Source organism: Oncorhynchus masou, chromosome 29, assembly GCF_036934945.1.
Source record: "Oncorhynchus masou masou isolate Uvic2021 chromosome 29, UVic_Omas_1.1, whole genome shotgun sequence".
In the NCBI taxonomy this organism is placed as follows: Eukaryota; Metazoa; Chordata; class Actinopteri; order Salmoniformes; family Salmonidae; genus Oncorhynchus; species Oncorhynchus masou.
The window spans coordinates 95507001-95534846 of NC_088240.1; the positions used below are offsets into that span (position 1 = coordinate 95507001).

The 27846-nt window shown below is 46.1% G+C and overlaps 1 protein-coding gene across 1 annotated transcript; it reads left to right on the forward strand.

Moving 5' to 3' along the window:
• The first annotated feature begins 3671 nt into the window (after window positions 1-3671).
• On the forward strand, window positions 3672-27126 carry LOC135521013 (transmembrane protein 65-like). The gene is made up of 3 exons (XM_064946918.1): window positions 3672-3896; window positions 22678-22783; window positions 26269-27126. Exons 1-3 carry the CDS (start codon window positions 3826-3828, stop codon window positions 26416-26418), a joined length of 327 nt encoding a protein of 108 aa, XP_064802990.1. The 5' UTR covers window positions 3672-3825; the 3' UTR covers window positions 26419-27126.
• The last annotated feature ends 720 nt before the right edge of the window (window positions 27127-27846 follow it).

Consider the following 27846-nt stretch of genomic DNA (forward strand, 5'->3'; position numbering starts at 1 on the left):
TCAGAGAGCCTGCTGTCTAAGAGACAGCCTGCTGTCTAATGACGAGTCAGAGACACAGCCTGCTGTCTAATGACAGAGAGTCAGAGACACAGCCTGCTGTCTAATGACGAGTCAGAGACACAGCCTGCTGTCTAATCGAGTCAGAGACACAGCCTGCTGACGGAGTCAGAGACACAGCCTGCTGTCTAATGACGAGTCAGAGACACAGCCTGCTGTCTAATGACGAGTCAGAGACACAGCCTGCTGTCTAATGACGAGTCAGAGACACAGCCTGCTGTCTAATGATGAGTCAGAGACACAGCCTGCTGTCTAATGATGAGTCAGAGACACAGCCTGCTGTCTAATGACGAGTCAGAGACACAGCCTGCTGTCTAATGACGAGTCAGAGACACAGCCTGCTGTCTAATGACGAGCCAGAGACACAGCCTGCTGTCTATGATGAGTCAGAGACACAGCCTGCTGTCTAATGATGAGTCAGAGACACAGCCTGCTGTCTAATGAGGAGTCAGAGACACAGCCTGCTGTCTAATGACGAGTCAGAGACACAGCCTGCTGTCTAATGATGAGTCAGAGACACAGCCTGCTGTCTAATGAGGAGTCAGAGACACAGCTACTGTCTAATGACGAGTCAGAGACACAGCCTGCTGTCTAATGACAAGTCAGAGACACAGCTACTGTCTAATGACGAGTCAGAGACACAGCCTGCTGTCTAATGACGAGTCAGAGACACAGCCTGCTGTCTAATGACGAGTCAGAGACACAGCCTGCTGTCTAATGACGAGTCAGAGACACAGCCTGCTGTCTAATGATGAGTCAGAGACACAGCCTGCTGTCTAATGAGGAGTCAGAGACACAGCCTGCTGTCTAATGACGAGTCAGAGACACAGCCTGCTGCCTAATGATGAGTCAGAGACACAGCCTGCTGTCTAATGACGAGTCAGAGACACAGCCTGCTGTCTAATGACGAGTCAGAGACACAGCCTGCTGCCTAATGACGAGTCAGAGACACAGCCTGCTGTCTAATGACGAGTCAGAGACACAGCCTGCTGTCTAATGACGAGTCAGAGACACAGGTACTGTCTAATGAGGAGTCAGAGACACAGCCTGCTGTCTAATGACTAGTCAGAGACACAGCTTGCTGCCTAATGACGAGTCAGAGACACAGCCTGCTGTCTAATGACGAGTCAGAGACACAGCCTGCTGTCTAATGACGAGTCAGAGACACAGCCTGCTGTCTAATGACGAGTCAGAGACACAGCCTGCTGTCTAATGACGAGTCAGAGACACAGGTACTGTCTAATGAGGAGTCAGAGACACAGGTACTGTCTAATGAGGAGTCAGAGACACAGCCTGCTGTCTAATGATGAGTCAGAGACACATGCAGCTGTCTAATGAGGAGTCAGAGACACAGCCTGCTGTCTAATGACGAGTCAGAGACACAGCCTGCTGTCTAATGATGAGTCAGAGACACAGCCTGCTGTCTAATGATGAGTCAGAGACACAGGTACTGTCTAATGATGAGTCAGAGACACAGCCTGCTGTCTAATGAGGAGTCAGAGACACAGCTTGCTGTCTAATGATGAGTCAGAGACACAGCCTGCTGTCTAATGAGGAGTCAGAGACACAGCCTGTTGTCTAATGAGGAGTCAGAGACACAGCTACTGTCTAATGACGAGTCAGAGACACAGCCTGCTGTCTAATGACGAGTCAGAGACACAGCTTGCTGTCTAATGACGAGTCAGAGACACAGGTACTGTCTAATGAGGAGTCAGAGACACAGCCTGCTGTCTAATGAGGAGTCAGAGACACAGCCTGCTGTCTAATGAGGAGTCAGAGACACAGCCTGCTGTCTAATGATGAGTCAGAGACACAGCCTGCTGTCTAATGACGAGTCAGAGACACAGCCTGCTGTCTAATGACGAGTCAGAGACACAGCCTGCTGTCTAATGAGGAGTCAGAGACACAGCCTACTGTCTAATGACGAGTCAGAGACACAGCTTGCTGTCTAATGATGAGTCAGAGACACAGCTACTGTCTAATGAAGAGTCAGAGACACAGCCTGCTGTCTAATGAGGAGTCAGAGACACAGCCTGCTGCCTAATGACGAGTCAAAGACACAGCCTACTGTCTAATGACGAGTCAGAGACACAGCCTGCTGTCTAATGACGAGTCAAAGACACAGCTACTGTCTAATGACGAGTCAGAGACACAGCCTGCTGTCTAATGACGAGTCAGAGACACAGCCTGCTGTCTAATGATGAGTCAGAGACACAGCCTGCTGTCTAATGATGAGTCAGAGACACAGCCTGCTGTCTAATGAGGAGTCAGAGACACAGCCTGCTGTCTAATGACGAGTCAGAGACACAGCTACTGTCTAATGATGAGTCAGAGACACAGCCTGCTGTCTAATGACGAGTCAGAGACACAGGTACTGTCTAATGACGAGTCAGAGACACAGCCTGCTGCCTAATGATGAGTCAGAGACACAGCCTGCTGTCTAATGACGAGTCAGAGACACATCCTGCTGTCTAATGACGAGTCAGAGACACAGCCTGCTGTCTAATGACGAGTCAGAGACACAGCCTGCTGTCTAATGACGAGTCAGAGACACAGCTACTGTCTAATGAGGAGTCAGAGACACAGCCTGCTGTCTAATGACGAGTCAGAGACACAGCCTGCTGTCTAATGACGAGTCAGAGACACAGCCTGCTGTCTAATGACGAGTCAGAGACACAGCCTGCTGTCTAATGACGAGTCAGAGACACAGCCTGCTGTCTAATGACGAGTCAGAGACACAGCCTGCTGTCTAATGACGAGTCAAAGACACAGCTACTGTCTAATGAGGAGTCAGAGACACAGCCTGCTGTCTAATGAGGAGTCAGAGACACAGCCTGCTGTCTAATGATGAGTCAGAGACACAGCCTGCTGTCTAATGATGAGTCAGAGACACAGCCTGCTGTCTAATGAGGAGTCAGAGACACAGCCTGCTGTCTAATGACGAGTCAGAGACACAGGTACTGTCTAATGACGAGTCAGAGACACAGCCTGCTGCCTAATGATGAGTCAGAGACACAGCCTGCTGCCTAATGACGAGTGAGAGACACAGCCTGCTGTCTAATGACGAGTCAGAGACACAGCCTGCTGTCTAATGACGAGTCAGAGACACAGCCTGCTGTCTAATGAGGAGTCAGAGACACAGCCTGCTGTCTAATGAGGAGTCAGAGACACAGCCTGCTGTCTAATGATGAGTCAGAGACACAGCCTGCTGTCTAATGATGAGTCAGAGACACAGCCTGCTGTCTAATGATGAGTCAGAGACACAGCCTGCTGTCTAATGAGGAGTCAGAGACACAGCCTGCTGCCTAATGATGAGTCAGAGACACAGCCTGCTGCCTAATGACGAGTCAAAGACACAGCTACTGTCTAATGACGAGTCAGAGACACAGCTAATGTCTACTGAGGAGTCAGAGACACAGCTAATGTCTACTGAGGAGTCAGAGACACAGCCTGCTGTCTAATGACGAGTCAGAGACACAGCCTGCTGTCTAATGACGAGTCAGAGACACAGCTTGCTGTCTAATGACGAGTCAGAGACACAGCTACTGTCTAATGAGGAGCCAGAGACACAACCTGCTGTCTAATGACGAGTCAAAGACACAGCTACTGTCTAATGATGAGTCAGAGACACAGCTACTGCTACAGCCTGCTCCACTCCTCTCCGTTCCAACTCTACACCGTGTTTTTTGTTTTAATGGATCTCATTGGAGCATACAACGACCTTTAACCTCTTGACGTCATCAACCAGTCCTTCACCCGGGCAGATCCATGACCTCCCTCTCTTCTCTCTCTGCAGCTGCTGCCCTGGGGAACCTTGTGTCGGACCTGGCTGGACTCGGGTAAGAAAAGGCCGATCAAACCAATCGTCTGTTAGGGCTGATTCAGTCCCTGGTGGAGTCCTATTGCAGTCACACTGTGTACAGTCCCTGGTGGAGTCCTATTGTAGTCACACTGTGTACAGTCCCTGGTGGAGTCCTATTGTAGTCACACTGTGTACAGTCCCTGGTGGAGTCCTATTGTAGTCACACTGTGTACAGTCCCTGGTGGAGTCCTATTGCAGTCACACTGTGTACAGTCCCTGGTGGAGTCCTATTGTAGTCACACTGTGTACAGTCCCTGGTGGAGTCCTATTGCAGTCACACTGTGTACAGTCCCTGGTGGAGTCCTATTGCAGTCACACTGTGTACAGTCCCTGGTGGAGTCCTATTGCAGTCACACTGTGTTCAGTCCCTGGTGGAGTCCTATTGCAGTCACACTGTGTACAGTCCCTAGTGGAGTCCTATTGCAGTCACACTGTGTACAGTCCCTGGTGGAGTCCTACTGTAGTCACACTGTGTACAGTCCCTGGTGTAGTCCTATTGCAGTCACACTGTGTACAGTCCCTGGTGGAGTCCTATTGTAGTCACACTGTGTACAGTCCCTGGTGGAGTCCTATTGCAGTCACACTGTGTACAGTCCCTGGTGTAGTCCTATTGAAGTCACACTGTGTACAGTCCCTGGTGGAGTCCTATTGCAGTCACACTGTGTACAGTCCCTGGTGTAGTTCTATTGCAGTCACACTGTGTACAGTCCCTGGTGGAGTTCTATTGCAGTCACACTGTGTACAGTCCCTGGTGGAGTCCTATTGCAGTCACACTGTGTACAGTCCCTGGTGGAGTCCTATTGTAGTCACACTGTGTACAGTCCCTGGTGGAGTCCTATTGCAGTCACACTGTGTACAGTCCCTGGTGTAGTCCTATTGAAGTCACACTGTGTACAGTCCCTGGTGGAGTCCTATTGCAGTCACACTGTGTTCAGTCCCTGGTGGAGTCCTATTGCAGTCACACTGTGTACAGTCCCTGGTGGAGTCCTATTGCAGTCACACTGTGTACAGTCCCTGGTGGAGTCCTATTGCAGTCACACTGTGTACAGTCCCTGGTGGAGTCCTATTGTAGTCACACTGTGTTCAGTCCCTGGTGGAGTCCTATTGTAATCACACTGTGTACAGTCCCTGGTGGAGTCCTATTGTACTCACACTGTGTACAGTCCCTGGTGTAGTCCTATTGTAGTCACACTGTGTTCAGTCCCTGGTGGAGTCCTATTGCAGTCACACTGTGTACAGTCCCTGGTGGAGTCATATTGCAGTCACACTGTGTACAGTCCCTGGTGGAGTCCTATTGCAGTCACACTGTGTACAGTCCCTAGTGGAGTCCTATTGCAGTCACACTGTGTACAGTCCCTGGTGGAGTCCTATTGCAGTCACACTGTGTACAGTCCCTGGTGTAGTTCTATTGCAGTCACACTGTGTACAGTCCCTGGTGGAGTTCTATTGCAGTCACACTGTGTACAGTCCCTAGTGGAGTCCTATTGCAGTCACACTGTGTACAGTCCCTGGTGGAGTCCTACTGTAGTCACACTGTGTACAGTCCCTGGTGTAGTCCTATTGCAGTCACACTGTGTACAGTCCCTGGTGTAGTCCTATTGTAGTCACACTGTGTACAGTCCCTGGTGTAGTCCTATTGCAGTCACACTGTGTACAGTCCCTGGTAGAGTCCTATTGCAGTCACACTGTGTACAGTCCCTGGTAGAGTCCTATTGCAGTCACACTGTGTACAGTCCCTGGTGGTGTTCTATTGCAGTCACACTGTGTACAGTCCCTGGTGGAGTCCTATTGCAGTCACACTGTGTACAGTCCCTGGTGGAGTCCTATTGCAGTCGCTATAGGAAGATTGCTACAGTCCCTATTAGCATCCTATTGTAGCCGCTATAGGAAGATTGCTACAGTCCCTGTTAGCATCCTATTGTAGCCTCTATAGGAAGATTGCTACAGTCCCTGTTAGCATCCTATTGTAGCCATTATAGGAAGATTGCTACAGTCCCTGTTAGCATCCTATTGTAGCCGCTATAGGAAGATTGCTACAGGCCCCGTTAGCATCCTATTGTAGCCGCTATAGGGAGATTGCTACAGTCATAATGTGGTTTTTGAGAACTTTCCAGACTTCTCCAAGCATTGTGAGAACTGATCATTTGCGGAGAACAAGTGCAAAAAAGACTACCTGGAATGTGCACAATGTGCTTATAGCTAAACAGAGAACCTGTCAGGATGAAACTGGAGAGAGGTTAATGATGTCCTCTGACCTGGCAGGATGAAACTGGAGAGAGGTTAATGATGTCCTCTGACCTGGCAGGATGAAACTGGAGAGAGGTTAATGATGTCCTCTAACCTGTCAGGATGAAACTGGAGAGAGGTTAATGATGTCCTCTAACCTGTCAGGATGAAACTGGAGAGAGGTTAATGATGTCCTCTAACCTGTCAGGATGAAACTGGAGAGAGGTTAATGATGTCCTCTAACCTGTCAGGATGAAACTGGAGAGAGGTTAATGATGTCCTCTAACCTGGCAGGATGAAACTGGAGAGAGGTTAATGATGTCCTCTAACCTGACAGGATGAAACTGGAGAGAGGTTAATGATGTCCTCTAACCTGTCAGGCTAAAACTGGAGAGAGGTTAATGATGTCCTCTAACCTGCCAGGATGAAACTGGAGAGAGGTTAATGATGTCCTCTAACCTGTCAGGATGAAACTGGAGAGAGGTTAATGATGTCCTCTAACCTGACAGGATGAAACTGGAGAGAGGTTAATGATGTCCTCTAACCTGTCAGGAGGAAACTGGAGAGAGGTTAATGATGTCCTCTAACCTGTCAGGCTGAAACTGGAGAGAGGTTAATGATGTCCTCTAACCTGTCAGGATGAAACTGGAGAGAGGTTAATGATGTTCTCTAACCTGTCAGGGTGAAACTGGAGAGAGGTTAATGATGTCCTCTAACCTGTCAGGCTGAAACTGGAGAGAGGTTAATGATGTCCTCTAACCTGTCAGGATGAAACTGGAGAGAGGTTAATGATGTCCTCTAACCTGACAGGATGAAACTGGAGAGAGGTTAATGATGTCCTCTAACCTGTCAGGGTGAAACTGGAGAGAGGTTAATGATGTCCTCTAACCTGTCAGGATGAAACTGGAGAGAGGTTAATGATGTCCTCTAACCTGTCAGGATGAAACTGGAGAGAGGTTAATGATGTCCTCTAACCTGACAGGATGAAACTGGAGAGAGGTTAATGATGTCTTCTAAACCAACGTCTCTCCTCTGTCTGTACATTGAAAACCAGCCACATCACGGACACCGGCGTCTTGCTTCCAGACAAACTAAACATCTTCTTTGCCCTGCTTTGAGGATAATACAGAGCTACCGACGCGGCCCGCTACCAGGGACTGCACCCCCCATCTCCTTCTCCCTGGCCGATGAAGATGAGCTGTTCTATAATCTCAGTAAATACTGTCTAAAGACCAGTCCGTTTACACTACCAGGACCGTTGGACTGAAGTGTCCGTCTTGACTAGTTTCCCTACCAGGACCGTTAGACTGAAGTGTCCGTCTTGACTAGTTTCCCTACCAGGACCGTTAGACTGAAGTGTCCGTCTTGACTAGTTTCACTACCAGGACCGTTAGACTGAAGTGTCCGTCTTGACTAGTTTCCCTACCAGGACCGTTAGACTGATGTGCCAGTCTTGACTAGTTTCCCTACCAGGACCGTTAGACTGATGTGCCAGTCTTGACTAGTTTCCCTACCAGGACCGTTAGACTGAAGTGTCCGTCTTGACTAGTTTCATTACCAGGACCGTTAGACTCTGAAGTGTCAGTCTTGACTAGTTTCCATACCAGGACCGTTAGACTGATGTGCCAGTCTTGACTAGTTTCCCTACCAGGACCATTAGACTGAAGTGTCCGTCTTGACTAGTTTCACTACCAGGACCGTTAGACTGATGTGCCAGTCTTGACTAGTTTCCCTACCAGGACCGTTAGACTGAAGTGTCCGTCTTGATTAGTTTCCCTACCAGGACCGTTAGACTCTGAAGTGTCAGTCTTGACTAGTTTCCCTACCAGGACCGTTAGACTGATGTGCCAGTCTTGACTAGTTTCCCTACCAGGACCGTTAGACTGATGTGCCAGTCTTGACTAGTTTCCCTACCAGGACCGTTAGACTGAAGTGTCAGTCTTGACTAGTTTCCATACCAGGACCGTTAGACTGATGTGCCAGTCTTGACTAGTTTCCCTACCAGGACCGTTAGACTGATGTGCCAGTCTTGACTAGTTTCCCTACCAGGACCGTTAGACTGATGTGCCAGTCTTGACTAGTTTCCCTACCAGGACCGTTAGACTGATGTGCCAGTCTTGACTAGTTTCCCTACCAGGACCGTTAGACTGAAGTGTCAGTCTTGACTAGTTTCCATACCAGGACCGTTAGACTCTGATGTGTCAGTCTTTGGGTGAAAAAGGCCCTGGGTAGCGCTCTTTAGTTTGAGCTGCACCCGAGGAGGATGTCTCACTGCTCTGGAGACAGGAGTGCTTGGCTTGAGCTAATGGCCTCTCATAGTGTCTGAGTTACACCATCTGCTTTAAACTGTCATTTATTCAAATCAAATTTAATTGTATGGGTCACAAACACATGGTTAGCAGGATGTTAATGCGAGTGTAATGAAATGCTTGTGCTTCTAGTTCCGACAGTGCAGTAATATCTAACAAGTAATCTAACAATTCCACAACAACTACCTAATGACACAAAAATCTAAGTAAAGGGATGGAATAAGAATATGTACATATAAATATACGGATGGGCCATGATCGACCGGCATAGACGAGATGCACAGACGGTATAGAATACAGTATATACATCTGGGATGAGTAGTGCAAGATATGTAAACGTCATTATTAAAGTGGCATTAATAAACTGAATAGTGATCTAATTTGTTAGAGTGGCCAATGATTTCAAGTCTGTATGTAGGCAGCAACCTCACTGTGTTAGTGATGGCTGTTTAACAGTCTGACGGCCTTGAGAGGGAAGATATTTTTCAGTCTCTCGGTCCCAGATTTGATGCACCTGCAATGACCTCACCTTCTGGATGGTAGCGGGGTGAATAGGCAGTGGCTCGGGTGGTTGTTGTCCTTGATGATCTTTTTGGCCTTCCTGTGACATCGGATGCTGTAGGTGTCCTGGAGGGCAGGGAGTTTTCCTCCGGTGATGCGTTGAGCAGACCTCACTACCCTCTGGAGAGCCCTGCGGTTGTGGGCGGTGCAGTTGCCGTACCAGGCGGTGGTACAGCCCTGTAGAAGTTTGTGAGGGTTTTAGGTGACAAGCCAATTTTCTTCAGCCTCCTGAGGTTTAAGAGGCGCTGTTGCGCCTTCTTCACCACACTGTCTGTGTGAGGGAACCATTTCAGTTTGTCCCTGGTGTATGCCGAGGAAGGATCGCACAGGGCGAGGTTGAGGGCCTCAAGCTTAATGCTGAACTTGAGGGTTCTATGTTGTCTTACATAGGTGTTCCTCTTGTCCTGATGGGATACGGAAGTGTGCAGTGTGATGGCGATTGCATCGTCTGAGGACCTATTGGGGCGGCATGCAAATTGCAGTGGGTCTAGGGTGATGATAGGTAAGGTGGAAGTGATATGATCCTTGACTAGTCTCTCAAAACACTTCATAATGACAGAAGAGAGTGCTACGGGGCGATAGTCATTTAGTTCAGTTATCTTTTCCTTCTTGGGTTCAGGAACAATGGTGGCCCTCTTGAAGCATGTGGGGACAGCAGACTGGGATAGGGAGAAATTGAATATGTCCGTAAACACACCAGCCAGCTGGTCTGTGCTCTGAGGACACGGCTAGGGATGCCGTCTGGGCCGGCAGCCTTGCGAGGGTTAACCCGTTTGAATGTCATACTCACGTCGGCCAGGGAGAAGGAGGTGGGGGGGGGCGCAGTCCTTGGTAGCGGGCCGCGGCGGTGGCACTGTATTATCCTCAAAGCGGGCAAAGAAGGTGTTTAGTTTGTCTGGAAGCGTGACGTCGGTGTCCGTGACGTGGCTGGTTTTCTTTTTGTAGTTCTTGATTGCCTGTAGACCCTGCCACATACGTCTCGTGTCTGAATTGCGACTCCACTTTGTCCCTATACTGACGTTTCACTTGTTTGATTGCCTTGCAGAGGGTATGACTACACTGTTTGTATTTGGCCATATTCCTGGTTGTCTTTCCATGGTTAAATGCGGTGGTTCACGCTTTCAGTTTTGCGCTAATGCCGCCATCTATCCACACTTTCTGGTTAGGGTACGTTTTAATAGTGACAGTGGGAACAACATCTCCTATGCACTTCCTTATTGTCACTGTCTTTGTGCGAGAGCCTCCAACATCATCACAGACTAATGTTAAAACGACTGTAACAGAATCTGTTAGACAGCGACAGCCAAAGGTAGTTCCTTTCACCAGTTGCTGCGTGAGTGCTTGAGCTAATGTCCTGTCATTGTTCCTGTTTTACCCATGTGGTTTTGTACAGGAAGTAATCATGACTTTTTGCCAGTTAGTTATTGGTGCGGCTGGCTTCCGGGTTAAGTGGGCATTGTGTCAAGAAGCAGTGCGGTTGGGTTGTGTTTCGGAGGAAGCACGGCTCTCGAACTTCGCCTCCCCCGAGTCCCTACGGGAGTTGCAGCGATGAGACGAGACTGTAACTACCAATTGGAGAAAAGGGGTAAAAAAACACAAAGAAAACTGACCTGGGACCAGTCTACAACAGATCTGGGACCAGGCTACAACAGACCTGGGACCAGTCTACAACAGACCTGGGACCAGTTTACTACAACAGATCTGGGACCAGGCTAGAGCAGATCTGGGACCAGGCTACAACAGACCTGGGACCAGGCTAGACCAGATCTGGGACCAGGCTACAACAGACCTGGGACCAGGCTACAACAGATCTGGGACCAGGCTAGAACAGACCTGGGACCAGGCTACAACAGACCTGGGACCAGTCTACAACAGATCTGGGACCAGGCTAGAACAGATCTGGGACCAGGTTACAACAGATCTGGGACCAGTCTACAACAGATCTGGGACCAGGCTAGAACAGATCTGGGACCAGGCTAGAACAGATCTGGGACCAGGCTATAACAGACCTGGGACCAGTCTACAGCAGATCTGGGACCAGGCTACAACAGATCTGGGACCAGTCTACAACAGATCTGGGACCAGGCTAGAACAGACCTGGGACCAGGCTACAACAGATCTGGGACCAGGCTACAACAGATCTGGGACCAGGCTACAACAGATCTGGGACCAGGTTACAACAGATCTGGGACCAGTTTACAACAGATCTGGGACCAGGCTAGAACAGATCTGGGACCAGGCTAGAACAGATCTGGGACCAGGCTATAACAGACCTGGGACCAGTCTACAGCAGATCTGGGACCAGGCTACAACAGATCTGGGACCAGGCTATAACAGTATTTGTTTTGTATTCTCTGCAGTCCTTTTTCTATGACTGGTGACAGAGAGGATTGTAGATGTCTGCTTGTAGATGTGTGATTTCCCAGATGTCGTGTAATCTGCTGCTGTCTCTTTCTGAACGTCTGTAATTTGATGTATGAGTCATTTAACGGCAGTCAGCTGCTGTGGCCGTGGCTCCAGCCTCTCCTCTGTTAGCTTGGTTTGACCTGGGGCTCCAGCCTCTCTTCTGTTAGCTTGGTTTGACCTGGGGCTCCAGCCTCTCCTCTGTTAGCTTGGTTTGACCTGGGGCTCCAGCCTCTCTTCTGTTAGCTTGGTTTGACCTGGGGCTCCAGCCTCTCCTCTGTTAGCTTGGTTTGACCTGGGGCTTCAGCCTCTCCTCTGTTAGCTTGGTTTGACCTGGGGCTCCAGTCTCTCCTCTGTTAGCTTGGTTTGACCTGGGGCTCCAGCCTCTCCTCTGTTAGCTTGGTTTGACCTGGGGCTTCAGCCTCTCCTCTGTTAGCTTGGTTTGACCTGGGGCTTCAGCCTCTCCTCTGTGAGCTTGGTTCTACCTGGAGCTCCAGACTCTCCTCTGTTAGCTTGGTTTGACCTGGGGCTCCAGCCTCTCCTCTGTTAGCTTGGTTTGACCTGGGGCTCCACAGACTCTCCTCTGTTAGCTTGGTTTGACCTGGGTCCCCAGCCTCTCCTCCGTTAGCTTGGTTTGACCTGGGGCTTCAGCCTCTCCTCTGTTAGCTTGGTTCTACCTGGAGCTCCAGCCTCTCCTCTGTTAGCTTGGTTTGACCTGGGGCTCCAGCCTCTCCTCTTTTAGCTTGGTTTGACCTGGGGCTTCAGCATCTCCTCTGTTAGCTTGGTTTGACCTGGGTCCCCAGCCTCTCCTCCGTTAGCTTGGTTTGACCTGGGGCTCCAGCCTCTCCTCTGTTAGCTTGGTTTGACCTGGGGCTACAGCCTCTCCTCTGTTAGCTTGGTTTGACCTGGGGCTACAGCCTCTCCTCTGTTAGCTTGGTTTGACCTGGGGCTACAGCCTCTCGTCTTTTAGCTTGGTTTGACCTGGGGCTCCAGCCTCTCCTCTGTTAGTTTGGTTTGACCTGGGGCTACAGCCTCTCCTCTGTTAGCTTGGTTTGACCTGGGGCTCCAGCCTCTCGTCTGTTAGCTTGGTTTGACCTGGGGCTTCAGCCTCTCCTCTGTTAGCTTGGTTTGACCTGGGGCTTCAGCCTCTCCTCTGTTAGCTTGGTTTGACCTGTGGCTCCAGCCTCTCCTCTGTTAGCTTGGTTTGACCTGGGGCTCCAGCCTCTCCTCTGTTAGCTTGGTTTGACCTGGGGCTCCAGTCTCTCCTCTGTTAGCTTGGTTTGACCTGGGTCCCCAGCCTCTCCTCCGTTAGCTTGGTTTGACCTGGGGCTCCAGCCTCTCGTCTGTTAACTTGGTTTGACCTGGGGCTTCAGCCTCTCCTCTGTTAGCTTGGTTTGACCTGGGGCTTCAGCCTCTCCTCTGTTAGCTTGGTTTGACCTGGGGCTCCAGCCTCTCCTCTGTTAGCTTGGTTTGACCTGGGGCTCCAGCCTCTCCTCTGTTAGCTTGGTTTGACCTGGGGCTCCAGTCTCTCCTCTGTTAGCTTGGTTTGACCTGGGTCCCCAGCCTCTCCTCCGTTAGCTTGGTTTGACCTGGGGCTCCAGCCTCTCGTCTGTTAACTTGGTTTGACCTGGGGCTTCAGCCTCTCCTCTGTTAGCTTGGTTTGACCTGGGGCTTCAGCCTCTCCTCTGTTAACTTGGTTTGACCTGGGGCTCCACCCTCTCCTCTGTTAGCTTGGTTTGACCTGGGGCTCCAGCCTCTCCTTTGTTAGCTTGGTTTGACCTGGGGCTCCAGCCTCTCCTCTGTTAGCTTGGTTTGACCTGGGCCCCCAGCCTCTCCTCTGTTAGCTTGGTTTGACCTGGAGCTCCAGCCTCTCCTCTGTTAGCTTGGTTTGACCTGGAGCTCCAGCCTCTCCTCTGTTAGCTTGGTTTGACTTGGAGCTCCAGCCTCTCCTCTGTTAGCTTGGTTTGACCTGGGGCTCCAGCCTCTCCTCTGTTAGCTTGGTTTGACCTGGGGCTTCAGCCTCTCCTCTGTTAGCTTGGTTTGCCATGGGGCTCCAGCCTCTCGTCTTTTAGCTTGGTTTGACCACTATGAACACATCACATCATTCAGTTAAATGTACCCTCGGGTACATTTCAGTACATGTCATCATTTGGTGGCAGGTCTTGGTTTACTGTATGTTTCCACTGTTCTGGATGTTGACGCGTTTGAAGACGTTGACCAGTAGAACATGAAGAGATCACTCTGACTTACAGCTTGGCCTCATTGTCCCCAGTGTTTATCCAGGTAACACCTACTCAGCTCTGCCCTCTACTGGCATGGAGGTTAACACACGCAGGCCATGGGAAACTACGGTCCTGATTGGTGTCCCATTTTGTCCCAGCAAACACACCTTGACTCCAATAATCAACTCATTCTCATCTTCAGTTTAGAATGTAATTCGTTTAAATCAGTTGTGTTTGCTTGGACCAATCAGGTCCCCGGGGACTGGAGTTGCCCAGGCCTGTGGACTAGAGCATCATTCCCTGTTATAGCAGTATCTGTCCCAACACACTAGAGCATCATTCCCTGTTATAGCAGTATCTGTCCCAACACACTGGAGCATCATTCCCTGTTATAGCAGTATCTGTCCCAACACACGACAGCATCATTCCCTGTTATAGCAGTATCTGTCCCAACACACTAGAGCATCATTCCCTGTTATAGCAGTATCTGTCCCAACACACTGGAGCATCATTCCCTGTTATAGCAGTATCTGTCCCAACACACTAGAGCATCATTCCCTGTTATAGCAGTATCTGTCCCAACACACTACAGCATCATTCCCTGTTATAGCAGTATCTGTCCCAACACACTACAGCATCATTCCCTGTTATAGCAGTATCTGTCCCAACACACTAGAACATCATTCCCTGTTATAGCAGTATCTGTCCCAACACACTAGAGCATCATTCCCTGTTATAGAAGTATCTGTCCCAACACACTACATCATCATTCCCTGTTATAGCAGTATCTGTCCCAACACACTGGAGCATCATTCCCTGTTATAGCAGTATCTGTCCCAACACACTGGAGCATCATTCCCTGTTATAGCAGTATCTGTCCCAACACACTAGACCATCATTCCCTGTTATAGCAGTATCTGTCCCAACACACTAGAGCATCATTCCCTGTTATAGCAGTATCTGTCCCAACACACTACAGCATCATTCCCTGTTATAGCAGTATCTGTCCCAACACACTAGAGCATCATTCCCTGTTATAGCAGTATCTGTCCCAACACACTAGAGCATCATTCCCTGTTATAGCAGTATCTGTCCCAACACACTACAGCATCATTCCCTGTTATAGCAGTATCTGTCCCAACACACTACAGCATCATTCCCTGTTATAGCAGTATCTGTCCCAACACACTAGAGCATCATTCCCTGTTATAGCAGTATCTGTCCCAACACACTGGAGCATCATTCCCTGTTATAGCAGTATCTGTCCCAACACACTACAGCATCATTCCCTGTTATAGCAGTACCTGTCCCAACACACTAGAGCATCATTCCCTGTTATAGCAGTATCTGTCCCAACACACTACAGCATCATTCCCTGTTATAGCAGTATCCGTCCCAACACACTACATCATCATTCCCTGTTATTTCAGTACCTGTCCCAACACACTGGAGCATCATTCCTTGTTATAGCAGTACCTGTCCCAACACACTAGAGCATCATTCCCTGTTATAGCAGTATCTGTCCCAAAACACAAGAGCGTCATTCCCTGTTATTTCAGTACCTGTCCCAACACACTGGAGCATCATTCCCTGTTATAGCAGTACCTGTCCCAACACACTACATCATCATTCCCTGTTATAGCAGTATCTGTCCCAACACACTACAGCATCATTCCCTGTTATAGCAGTATCTGTCCCAACACACTAGAGCGTCATTCCCTGTTATAGCAGTATCTGTCCCAAAACACAAGAGCGTCATTCCCTGTTATAGCAGTACCTGTCCCAACACACTGGAGCATCATTCCCTGTTATAGCAGTACCTGTCCCAACACACTACATCATCATTCCCTGTTATAGCAGTATCTGTCCCAACACACTACATCATCATTCCCTGTTATAGCAGTACCTGTCCCAACACACTAGAGCATCATTCCCTGTTATAGCAGTACCTGTCCCAACACACTACATCATCATTCCCTGTTATAGTAGTACCTGTCCCAACACACTAGAGCATCATTCCCTGTTATAGTAGTACCTGTCCCAACACACTAGAGCATCATTCCCTGTTATAGCAGTACCTGTCCCAACATACTGTATGTTGTTTTACAGTGTGTCCATAATGGTCGTCAAGTAATCTTCCACCTTACAAATTATCCTTTTTTGTCAGATTATCCCTGTATGTCTATCATGTACATATCGTAGATGTGGAGCTCTGTAATAATCACCCAGCTGTCATCTGGTGCATTATCCCCATTCTGTCAGATTATACAGGATGTATTGTCTGGCCTGAGAAAGGGTGGTCTTTACAAGTCCCTGTCTTCCTCCACGACAATCAGTTTATACAGTAACGAGCAGCATATTTCTCCCTCTGTGTGTGTGTGTGTGTGTGACTGTCTAACGATCAACGCATCTCATTACGCCCGTTTACTAGTTTTACTCACTGTATCCACACAACCATTATGCCATCATCATCTGTTGTCAGGGAAACTGTTTGCTCAGCAGAGCACAGTGATGCTTGTTAGTTTATGCCGGGTGATATTATTCCAGGTGATATCTGCAGTGACCTGTTGGGTTAGTGGGTTTTTATTGGTTCTGCTGGAGTGAAGACATTCCCCATGACTGAATTTAAACAGATCGTTTGGTCCCTCTCTCCCCATGACTGAATTTAAACAGATCGTTTGGTCCCTCTCCCCTGACTGAATTTAAACAGATCGTTTGGTCCCTCTCCCCTGACTGAATTTAAACAGATCGTTTGGTCCCTCTCCCCATGACTGAATTTAAACAGATCGTTTGGTCCCTCTCTCCCCATGACTGAATTTAAACAGATCGTTTGGTCCCTCTCCCCATGACTGAATTTAAACAGATCGTTTGGTCCCTCTCTCCCCATGACTGAATTTAAACAGATTGTTTGGTCCCTCTCTCCCCATGACTGAATTTAAACAGATCGTTTGGTCCCTCTCCCCATGACTGAATTTAAACAGATCGTTTGGTCCCTCTCCCCTGACTGAATTTAAACAGATCGTTTGGTCCCTCTCCCCTGACTGAATTTAAACAGATCGTTTGGTCCCTCTCTGTCACGCCTTCGTCATTGTATTTTGTGTTTTCGTTATATATTTGGTTAGGCCAGGGTGTGACCAGGGTTTATGTATTGTATTTTCGTATTGGGGTTTGTAGTATTTGGGATTGCGGCTGAGTAGGGGTGTTGTATAGGTTTGGCTGCCTGAGGCGGTTCTCAATCAGAGTCAGGTGATTCTCGTTGTCTCTGATTGGGAACCGTATTTAGGTAGCCTGGTTTTCACTTTGTATTTCGTGGGTGATTGTTCCTGTCTCTGTGTTAGTGTTCACCAGTCAGGCTGTAATAGGTTTCACGTTCCGTTTTGTTGTTTTGTATTTATTAGTTATTTCATGTATAGTTTCGTTATTTGTTTCACTAATAAACATGAGTAACCAACACGCTGCATTTCGGTCCGACTCTCTTTCGACAAACGAAGAACGTCGTTACACTCTCCCCTGACTGAATTTAAACAGATCGTTTGGTCCCTCTCCCCTGACTGAATTTAAACAGATCGTTTGGTCCCTCTCTCCGGGCTGAATTTAAACAGATCGTTTGGTCCCTCTCCCCTGACTGAATTTAAACAGATCGTTTGGTCCCTCCCGGGGGGGCCTGAACATAGTTCTAATAACTTGTTCACTGCAAATTGACCACAACTCAAAAATAGATTGTATTTGAAAACAACAATATTTCTTACCTTGAGACAAGATGACGTTTCTATTTTTTATTTGCGCGAATACTTAGGAACAGATTTCCTCAATTAAACTCATTTTTAACTTAATTCCTATAGATTTTACAGTTTCTTTTTTTTTTACCCAAAACTAACAGAATTGGCCAATGTGGGAGCACATTCCCATGGCTTCGTCCCAAGTGGTACAGACAGCCGGCTGAGTCTGGAATGTTCTCTCTATTGGCCATTCTGGGTCACACGGGACTCACTTACTGTTGCCCACTTTATAGGGAATAGTGTCATTTCAGGTTTCTGCTCATGTTCCTGGGCCATCCGTACCCCTGTCTGGCACTCTGTTGGCATCATAATGGAGATAGCTGCTCTGTCTGGCACTCTGTTGGCATCATAATGGAGATAGCTGCTCTGTCTGGCACTCTGTTGGCATCATAATGGAGATAGCTGCTCTGTCTGGCACTCTGTTGGCATCATAATGGGGATAGCTGCTCTGTCTGGCACTCTGTTGGCATCATAATGGAGATAGCTGCTCTGTCTGGCACTCTGTTGGCATCATAATGGAGATAGCTGCTCTGTCTGGCACTCTGTTGGCATCATAATGGAGATAGCTGCTCTGTCTGACACTCTGTTGGCATCATAATGGAGATAGCTGCTCTGTCTGGCACTCTGTTGGCATCATAATGGAGATAGCTGCTCTGTCTGGCACTCTGTTGGCATCATAATGGAGATAGCTGCTCTGTCTGGCACTCTGTTGGCATCATAATGGAAATAGCTGCTCTGTCTGGCACTCTGTTGGCATCATAATGGAGATGTCTGGCACTCTGTTGGCATCATAATGGAGATAGCTGCCCTGTCTGGCACTCTGTTGGCATCATAATGGAGATAGCTGCTCTGTCTGGCACTCTGTTAGCATCATAATGGAGATAGCTGCTCTGTCTGGCACTCTGTTAGCATCATAATGGAGATAGCTGCTCTGTCTGGCACTCTGTTGGCATCATAATGGAGATAGCTGCTCTGTCTGGCACTCTGTTGGCATCATAATGGGGATAGCTGCTCTGTCTGGCACTCTGTTGGCATCATAATGGAGATAGCTGCTCTGTCTGGCACTCTGTTGGCATCACAATGGAGATAGCTACTCTCTCTGGCACTCTGTTGGCATCATAATGGAGATAGCTGCTCTGTCTGGCACTCTGTTGGCATCATAATGGAGATAGCTGCTCTGTCTGGCACTCTGTTGGCATCATAATGGAAATAGCTGCTCTGTCTGGCACTCTGTTGGCATCATAATGGAGATAGCTGCTCTGTCTGGCACTCTGTTGGCATCATAATGTAGATAGCTGCTCTGTCTGGCACTCTGTTGGCATCATAATGGAGGTAGCTGCTCTGTCTGGCACTCTGTTGGCATCATAATGGAGATAGCTGCTCTGTTTGGCACTCTGTTGGCATCATAATGGAGATAGCTGCTCTGTCTGGCACTCTGTTGGCATCAAAATGGAGATAGCTGCTCTGTCTGGCACTCTGTTGGCATCATAATGGAAATAGCTGCTTTGTATGTCACTCTGTTGGCATCATAATGGAGATAGCTGCTCTGTCTGGCACTCTGTTGGCATCTTAATGGAGATAGCTGCTCTGTCTGGCACTCTGTTGGCATCATAATGGAGATAGCTGCTCTGTCTGGCACTCTGTTGGCATCTTAATGGAGATAGCTGCTCTGTCTGGCACTCTGTTGGCATCTTAATGGAGATAGCTGCTCTGTCTGGCACTCTGTTGGCATCATAATGGAGATAGCTGCTCTGTCTGGCACTCTGTTGGCATCATAATGGAGGTAGCTGCTCTGTCTGGCACTCTGTTGGCATCATAATGGAGATAGCTGCTCTGTCTGGCTCTCTGTTGGCATCATAATGGAGATAGCTGCTCTGTCTGGCACTCTGTTGGCATCATAATGGAGATAGCTGCTCTGTCTGGCTCTCTGTTGGCATCATAATGGAGATAGCATCCATCCATCAGCCTAACCCACTACAGCCCTAAAGCGGTGAGCAGTAGTGCACCGAATAGGGAATAGGGTGCCATTTCAAATGTAGCCCATGGGTGCATCTATTCCCTATATAGTGCACTACTTTTTGACCAGAGCAATATGGGCCCTGGTCTAATGTAGTGAATAGGGTGTTATTACAGATGCTGTCCATGTTCCAGAGACATCTGGGCACATCTGTACTGAACCTGAAAGTTGGTGGCCAGCGGGCATCTCATCTGAGGTGGCATTCATCCATGAGATTTTAGAGAGATGCCCGCTATGCACTGGAATGAAATATACTGGAATGAATTATAGCTTCCCCAGGAGCACAACACTACCAGGAGCACAATGCTACCAGGAGCACAATGCTACCAGGAGCACAACGCTACCAGGAGCACAATGCTACCAGGAGCACAACGCTACTAGGAGCACAACACTACCAGGAGCACAATGCTACTAGGAGCACAATGCTACTAGGAGCACAACACTACCAGGAGCACAATGCTACCAGGAGCACAACGCTACCAGGAGCACACCGCTACCAGGAGCACACCGCTACCAGGAGCACAATGCTACCAGGAGCACAACGCTACCAGGAGCACAACGCTACCAGGAGCACAACGCTACTAGGAGCACAACGCTACCAGGAGCACACCGCTACCAGGAGCACACCGCTACCAGGAGCACAATGCTACCAGGAGCACAACGCTACCAGGAGCACAACGCTACCAGGAGCACAACGCTACTAGGAGCACAACGCTACCAGGAGCACAACGCTACTAGGAGCACAACGCTTCCAGGAGCACAACGCTACCAGGAGCACAACGCTACCAGGAGCACAACGCTACCAGGAGCACAACGCTACCAGGAGCACAACGCTACTAGGAGCACAACGCTACCAGGAGCACAACGCTACCAGGAGCACAACACTACTAGGAGCACAACGCTACTAGGAGCACAACGCTACATAACACAGCAACCACATAATACAGCAACCACATAACACAGCAACTACATAACACAGCAACTACATAACACAGCAACTACACAACACAGCAACCACATAACACAGCAACCACATAACACAACAACCACATAACACAGCAACTACATAACACAGCAACTACATAACACAGCAACTACATAACACAGCAACTACATAACACAGCAACTACATAACACAGCAACTACACAACACATCAACCACATAACACAGCAACTACATAACACAGCAACTACATAACACAGCAACCACATAACACAGCAACCACATAACACAGCAACTACATAACACAGCAACTACATAACACAACAACCACATAACACAGCAACTACATAACACAGCAACTACATAACACAGCAACTACACAACACAGCAACCACATAACACAGGAACTACATAACACAGCAACTACATAACACAGCAACTACATAACACAGCAACTACATAACACAGCAACTACATAACACAACAACCACATAATACAGCAACTACATAACACAGCAACTACATAACACAGCAACTACATAACACAGCAACTACACAACACAGCAACCACATAACACAGGAACTACATAACACAGCAACTACATAACACAGCAACCACATAACACAGCAACTACATAACACAGCAACTACATAACACAGCAACCACATAACACAGCAACTACATAACACAGCAACTACACAACAAAGCAACTACACAACACAGCAACCACATAACACAGCAACTACATAACACAGCAACTACATAACACAGCAACCACATAACACAGCAACCACATAACACAGCAACTACATAACACAGCAACCACATAACACAGCAACCACATAACACAACACAGCTGTTGTCACAGCTTCAGGGGGGGAAGATGGACAGGGACTCTGTTGTCATAGCTTCAGGGGGAAGATGGACAGGGACTCTGTTGTCATAGCTTCAGGGGGAAGATGGACAGGGACTCTGTTGTCATAGCTTCAGGGGGGGAAGATGGACAGGGACTCGTTGTCATAGCTTCAGGGGGGAGATGGACAGGGACTCTGTTGTCACAGCTTCAGGGGGGGAAGATGGACAGGGACCCTGTTGTCATAGCTTCAGGGGGAAGATGGACAGGGACTCTGTTGTCATAGCTTCAGGGAGAAGCTCATTCCACCATCGGAAGGCCAGGACCGAGAAAGGCTGGTGTTGAATAACAGCATGTATTTTGATTAATGATGATTTAAAACATTTTTTCCCCATTTTTTTTTTATGATTCTATGCACAGACGTCTGTGCCAGAAGGTTTTCTGCTGTGCATATTTACTGGTTGAATTTAATATTTCCATGATTCATATTAGGGTAATTTCGTATTAGCATATATCACTCCAGCAATGAATGGGATCTTTCCTCTGGTGAGCCCTTGAAGCTCAGGACCTGTATTCATAAATCTCAGAGTGCTGATCTAGGATCAGTTTTTTATTAGCTCATAAAGAAGGGCGCAGCTGAACCTGAACCAGAACTCTTACTCTGAGATATTTTTTAAAATCAAATCAAGTTTATCTGTCACACGCCCAGGTTTTTACAGCAGGTGTAACAGAGACACTGTAATGCTTACCTGCCTCTGTTCCTCAACCGTACAGAATAATGTCAAATAGAAAGGTTCATGCATAGAGAATAAGTAGATGAATACTTAAAAGGTAAAGAGCACAACAATTGGATTCCAGGATAAGTGAGAGCTGAGCAGCGTTAGATCTGTTTTTTGGGGGGGGGGGGTTCTTTCATCACTGGTTATGTGGACATATCAGAAAATGGGAGAAGACAGTGCTTAAACTTCTTCACCTCGTGTTTGCTGCGTGTCCCCACGCGGATCGGAAGTAGCCGGAAGTGGGGGGGGGGGGGGGGTTGGCTGAGAGTTACCTTTTGCAAGGGTAGAGAGTTTGTTTTTCTTCCGGAATTTCCCTGTGAATTTCCCTGTGTGTTAAGGTATGTAACCATGGTATTTTCTAGTGTGTTAAGGTATGTAACCATGGTATTTTCTAGTGTGTTAAGGTATGTAACCATGGTATTTTCTAGTGTGTTAAGGTATGTAACCATGGTATTTTCTAGTGTGTTAAGGTATGTAACCATGGTATTTTCTAGTGTGTTAAGGTATGTAACCATGGTATTTTCTAGTGTGTTAAGGTATGTAACCATGGTATTTTCTAGTGTGTTAAGGTATGTAACCATGGTATTTTCTAGTGTGTTAAGGTATGTAACCATGGTATTTTCCTGTGTGTTAAGGTATGTAACCATGGTATTTTCCTGTGTTAGCCTTGCAGGTTACGTGGAAGCCCTGGCCTGTCGTTGTGGGTTGGTGGGCCCTGATCTGAATCCCAAACAGGCTGACATGTGGCAGACCAGAGTTAGCACCCACAGTGTGAGTCTCTGTCGTATCTCTGAGAGGACGTACACACTGTCTGTCTGTCTGTCTGTCTGTCTGTCTGTCTGTCTGTCTGTCTGTCTGTCTGCCTGCCTGCCTGCCTGCCTGCCTGCCTGCCTGCCTGCCTGCCTGCCTGCCTGCCTGCCTGCCTGCCTGACCCCCCCCCCTCTCTCTCTCTCTCTCTGTCAGTCCTCTCTGTGTTGCTTACTCAGTGGATCTGATTGAATAGAGCACTAAATCAATCAGAATATGTCCTACAGAATATGTCCTACAGAATATGTCCTACAGAATATGTCCTACAGAATACGTCCTACAGAATATGTCCTACAGAATACGTCCTACAGAATATGTCCTACAGAATATGTCCTACAGAATATGTCCTACAGAATATGTCCTACAGAATACGTCCTACAGAATATGTCCTACAGAATATGTCCTACAGAATATATCCTACAGAATACGTCCTACAGAATATGTCCTACAGAATATGTCCTACAGAATATGTCCTACAGAATACGTCCTACAGAATATGTCCTACAGAATATGTCCTACAGAATATGTCCTACAGAATACGTCCTACAGAATACGTCCTACAGAATACGTCCTACAGAATATGTCCTACAGAATATGTCCTACAGAATATGTCCTACAGAATATGTCCTACAGAATACGTCCTACAGAATATGTCCTACAGAATATGTCCTACAGAATATATCCTACAGAATACGTCCTACAGAATATGTCCTACAGAATATGTCCTACAGAATATATCCTACAGAATACGTCCTACAGAATATGTCCTACAGAATATGTCCTACAGAATACGTCCTACAGAATACGTCCTACAGAATATGTCCTACAGAATATGTCCTACAGAATATGTCCTCCAGAATATGTCCTACAGAATATGTCCTACAGAATATGTCCTACAGAATATGTCCTACAGAATACGTCCTCCAGAATATGTCCTACAGAATATGTCCTACAGAATATGTCCTACAGAATATGTCCTACAGAATACGTCCTACAGAATACGTCCTACAGAATACGTCCTACAGAATATGTCCTACAGAATACGTCCTACAGAATATGTCCTACAGAATATGTCCTACAGAATATGTCCTACAGAATACGTCCTACAGAATACGTCCTACAGAATACGTCCTACAGAATATGTCCTACAGAATACGTCCTACAGAATATGTCCTACAGAATATGTCCTACAGAATACGTCCTACAGAATATGTCCTACAGAATATGTCCTACAGAATACGTCCTACAGAATACGTCCTCCAGAATACGTCCTACAGAATATGCTTTTGGTTGTGCAGCCATTTCACTGAAGACAGTATTTTTTAGTGAATCCAGCAGTCAGGCTAATAAAAAATAAATGTTCCTTCACAGAGTTTATTGGCCAAGAGTTGTGTGTAGGTTACGTACTGGTAGCACTGCATATTAGTATTAGTACTAGTGTTAGTATAGTATTAGTATAGTATTAGTACTAGTGCCAGTATAGCATTAGTATAGTATTAGTATTGTGTTAGTATTAGTATTAGTATTAGTACTAGTGCTAGTATAGTATTAGTACTAGTGTTAGTATAGTATTAGTACTAGTGGTAGTATTAGTATAGTATTAGTATAGTGTTAGTATAGAATTAGTATAGTATTAGTACTAGTGTTAGTGTTAGTATAGTATTAGTCTAGTATTAGTACTAGTGTTAGTATAGTAGTAGTGTTAGTATAGTAGTAGTATAGTATTAGTACTAGTGTTAGTATAGCATTAGTATGAGTGGTAGTATAGTACTAGTATAGTATTAGTACTAGTGTTAGTATAGTATTAGTACTAGTGCTAGTACTAGTATTAGTGTAGTATTAATATTAGTACTAGTATTAGTATAGTATTAGTATAGCATTAGTACTAGTGTCAGTATAGTATTAGTACTAGTGTTAGTATTAGTATAGTATTAGTACTAGTGTTAGTATAGTATTAGTGTTAGTATTAGTATTAGTACTAGTATTAGTACAGTATTAGTATTAGTACTAGTATTAGTATAGTAGTAGTACTCGTGTTAGTATAGTATTAGTGTTAGTATAGTATTAGTACTAGTGTTAGTATAGTATTAGTATTAGTATTAGTATAGTATTAGTACTAGTGTTAGTATAGTATTAGTATTAGTATAGTATTAGCACTGATGTTATAGAATTAGTATAGTATTATGTTATAGAATTAGTATAGTATTAGTACTAGTGTTAGTATAGTGTTAGTATAGTAGTAGTATAGTATTAGTACTAGTGTTAGTATAGCATTAGTATGAGTGGTAGTATAGTACTAGTATAGTATTAGTACTAGTGTTAGTATAGTATTAGTACTAGTGCTAGTACTAGTATTAGTATAGTATTAATATTAGTACTAGTATTAGTATAGTATTAGTGTTAGTATTAGTATAGTATTAGTACTAGTGTTAGTATTAGTATTAGTACTAGTATTAGTACAGTATTGGTACTAGTACTAGTATTAGTATAGCAGTAGTACTCGTGTTAGTATAGTATTAGTGTTAGTATAGTATTAGTACTAGTGTTAGTATAGTGTTAGTATTAGTATAGTATTAGTACTAGTGTTAGTATAGTATTAGTATTAGTATAGTATTAGCACTGATGTTAGTATAGTATTAGTACTAGTGGTAGTATAGTATTAGTATTGTATTAGTACTAGTGTTAGTATAGTATTAGTACTAGTGTTAGTACAGTATTAGTACTAGTGTTAGTATAGTATTAGTATAGTGTTAGTACTAGTGTTAGTATAGTATTAGTACTAGTGTTAGTATAGTATTAGTACAAGTGTTAGTATTAGTATAGTATTAGTGCTAGTGTTAGTATTAGTGTTAGTATAGTATTAGTATAGTGCTAGTATAGTATTAGTATAGTATTAGTATAGTATTAGTATAGTATTAGTACTAGTGTTAGTATAGTATTAGTATAGTATTAGTGCTAGTGTTAGTATTAGTGTTAGTATAGTATTAGTATAGTATTAGCATAGTATTAGTATAGTATTAGTACTAGTGTTAGTATTAGTATAGTATTAGTACTAGTGTTAGTATAGTATTAGTACTGGTGTTAGTATAGTATTAGTACTAGTGTTAGTATAGTATTAGTACTAGTGTTAGTATAGTATTAGTACTAGTATTAGTATAGTATTAGTATAGTGTTAGCGTAGTATTAGTACTAGTGTTAGTATAGTATTAGTACCAGTATTAGTATAGTATTAGTACTAGTGTTAGTATAGTATTAGTACTAGTATTAGTATAGTATTAGTACCAGTATTAGTATTAGTACTAGTGTTAGTATAGTATTAGTACCAGTATTAGTATAGTATTAGTATAGTATTAGTATAGTATTAGTACCAGTATTAGTATAGTATTAGTATTAGTACCAGGCATCAGAGTAGTAATGGACCGTTGTTTCTTGTTTTGTTTTGTCTTCAGGGTAAAGCCATCGGAGTTGCCATCGGCTGCATTTTAGGGATGTTCCCGCTACTCTTCTTCAAAGATGAGACGAAGAAGAAAGCGGCGGAAAGGGAGGGTGCAGAAGGATCACTAACCTCCATCTCCACTGGCAGCAGCAGCAGTAATTGAGACAACTTGACCGAAAGACTTACCTTCTCGGGAAGAGAGAGAGAACTTATCATTGGACTACCGCTACTTCACAACCTAACTACTGCATAATGAATAACCTCAATCAAGCGTGACTACATGATGTCAATTGTTGATGTCAATGTCTTAAATAGTTCCTACTGCAACGTTCAAAAGCAGTATGAAGAAAAAAACAACAAAGATGATAAATACAAGTGGACCACTCTTCCAACCACGTTTTCTGCTGCTTCTTTGGGTTGTTTAGTTTAGTTTTGTTTTGTTTTTTGAGTTGGTGCAACTTTTCCTTTTTGAGTTTGGTGTAACTTCAAATCAAATCACATTTTATTTGAACTTAGTCCTAATCAGAGGTGGCCAGGATGGATTTCTGGTGGACGACACTCAATTCAGTTCAATTGAACTGTAATATCTCTCAACGGGGGGATATCCCTACAACATCTGGTGTACGTAATCAACATGCTGTGGGGCTGTTGTCTCTTTAGATTAAAGGACCGTGTGAGGAGAGGACAAGGCCAGCTGCTATAGCTAGATAACACATTTACAGAAACTATTCAGTCTTCAGTTAGTATACTGAGGTTGGACCTTTCCTACTGGATTTCATTGGGGCGGCAGGTAGCCTAGTGGTTAGAGTGTAGGGACGGCAGGTAGTACTAGTGGTTAGAGTGTAGGGTCAGCAGGTAGCCTAGCACTACAGTCCCAGTAACTTCCACTACAGTCCCAGTAACCTCCACTAGCAGTACAGTCCCAGTAACCTCCACTACAGTCCCAGTAACCTCCACTACAGTCCCAGTAACCTCCACTAGCAGTACAGTCCCAGTAACCTCTACTAGCAGTACAGTCCCAGTAACCTCTACTAGCAGTACAGTCCCAGTAACCTCCACGAGCAGTACAGTCCCAGTAACCTCCACTACAGTCCCAGTAACCTCCACTAGCAGTACAGTCCCAGTAACCTCCACGAGCAGTACAGTCCCAGTAACCTCCACTACAGTCCCAGTAAACTCCACTAGCAGTACAGTCCCAGTAACCTCCACTAGCAGTACAGTCCCAGTAACCTCCACTAGCAGTACAGTCCCAGTAACCTCCACTACAGTCCCAGTAACCTCCACTAGCAGTACAGTCCGAGTAACCTCCACTACAGTCCCAGTAACCTCCACTAGCAGTACAGTCCCAGTAACCTCCACTAGCAGTACAGTCCCAGTAACCTCCACTACAGTCCCAGTAACCTCCACTAACAGTACAGTCCCAGTAACCTCCACTACAGTCCCAGTAACCTCCACTAGCAGTACAGTCCCAGTAACCTCCACTAGCAGTACAGTCCCAGTAACCTCCACTACAGTCCCTGTAACCTCCACTACAGTCCCAGTAACCTCCACTAGCAGTAAAGTCCCAGTAACCTCCACTACAGTCCCTGTA

Excerpts from the sequence above, each read along its gene's own strand:
- LOC135521013 (XM_064946918.1), top strand. The coding sequence starts at position 3,826 with ATGACCTCCCTCTCTTCTCTCTCTGCAGCTGCTGCCCTGGGGAACCTT. Across the intron at positions 3,897-22,677 it reads TCGGACCTGGCTGGACTCGG|CCTTGCAGGTTACGTGGAAG; the intron begins GTAAGAAAAGGC and ends TTCCTGTGTTAG. Across the intron at positions 22,784-26,268 it reads CCAGAGTTAGCACCCACAGT|GGTAAAGCCATCGGAGTTGC; the intron begins GTGAGTCTCTGT and ends TTTTGTCTTCAG.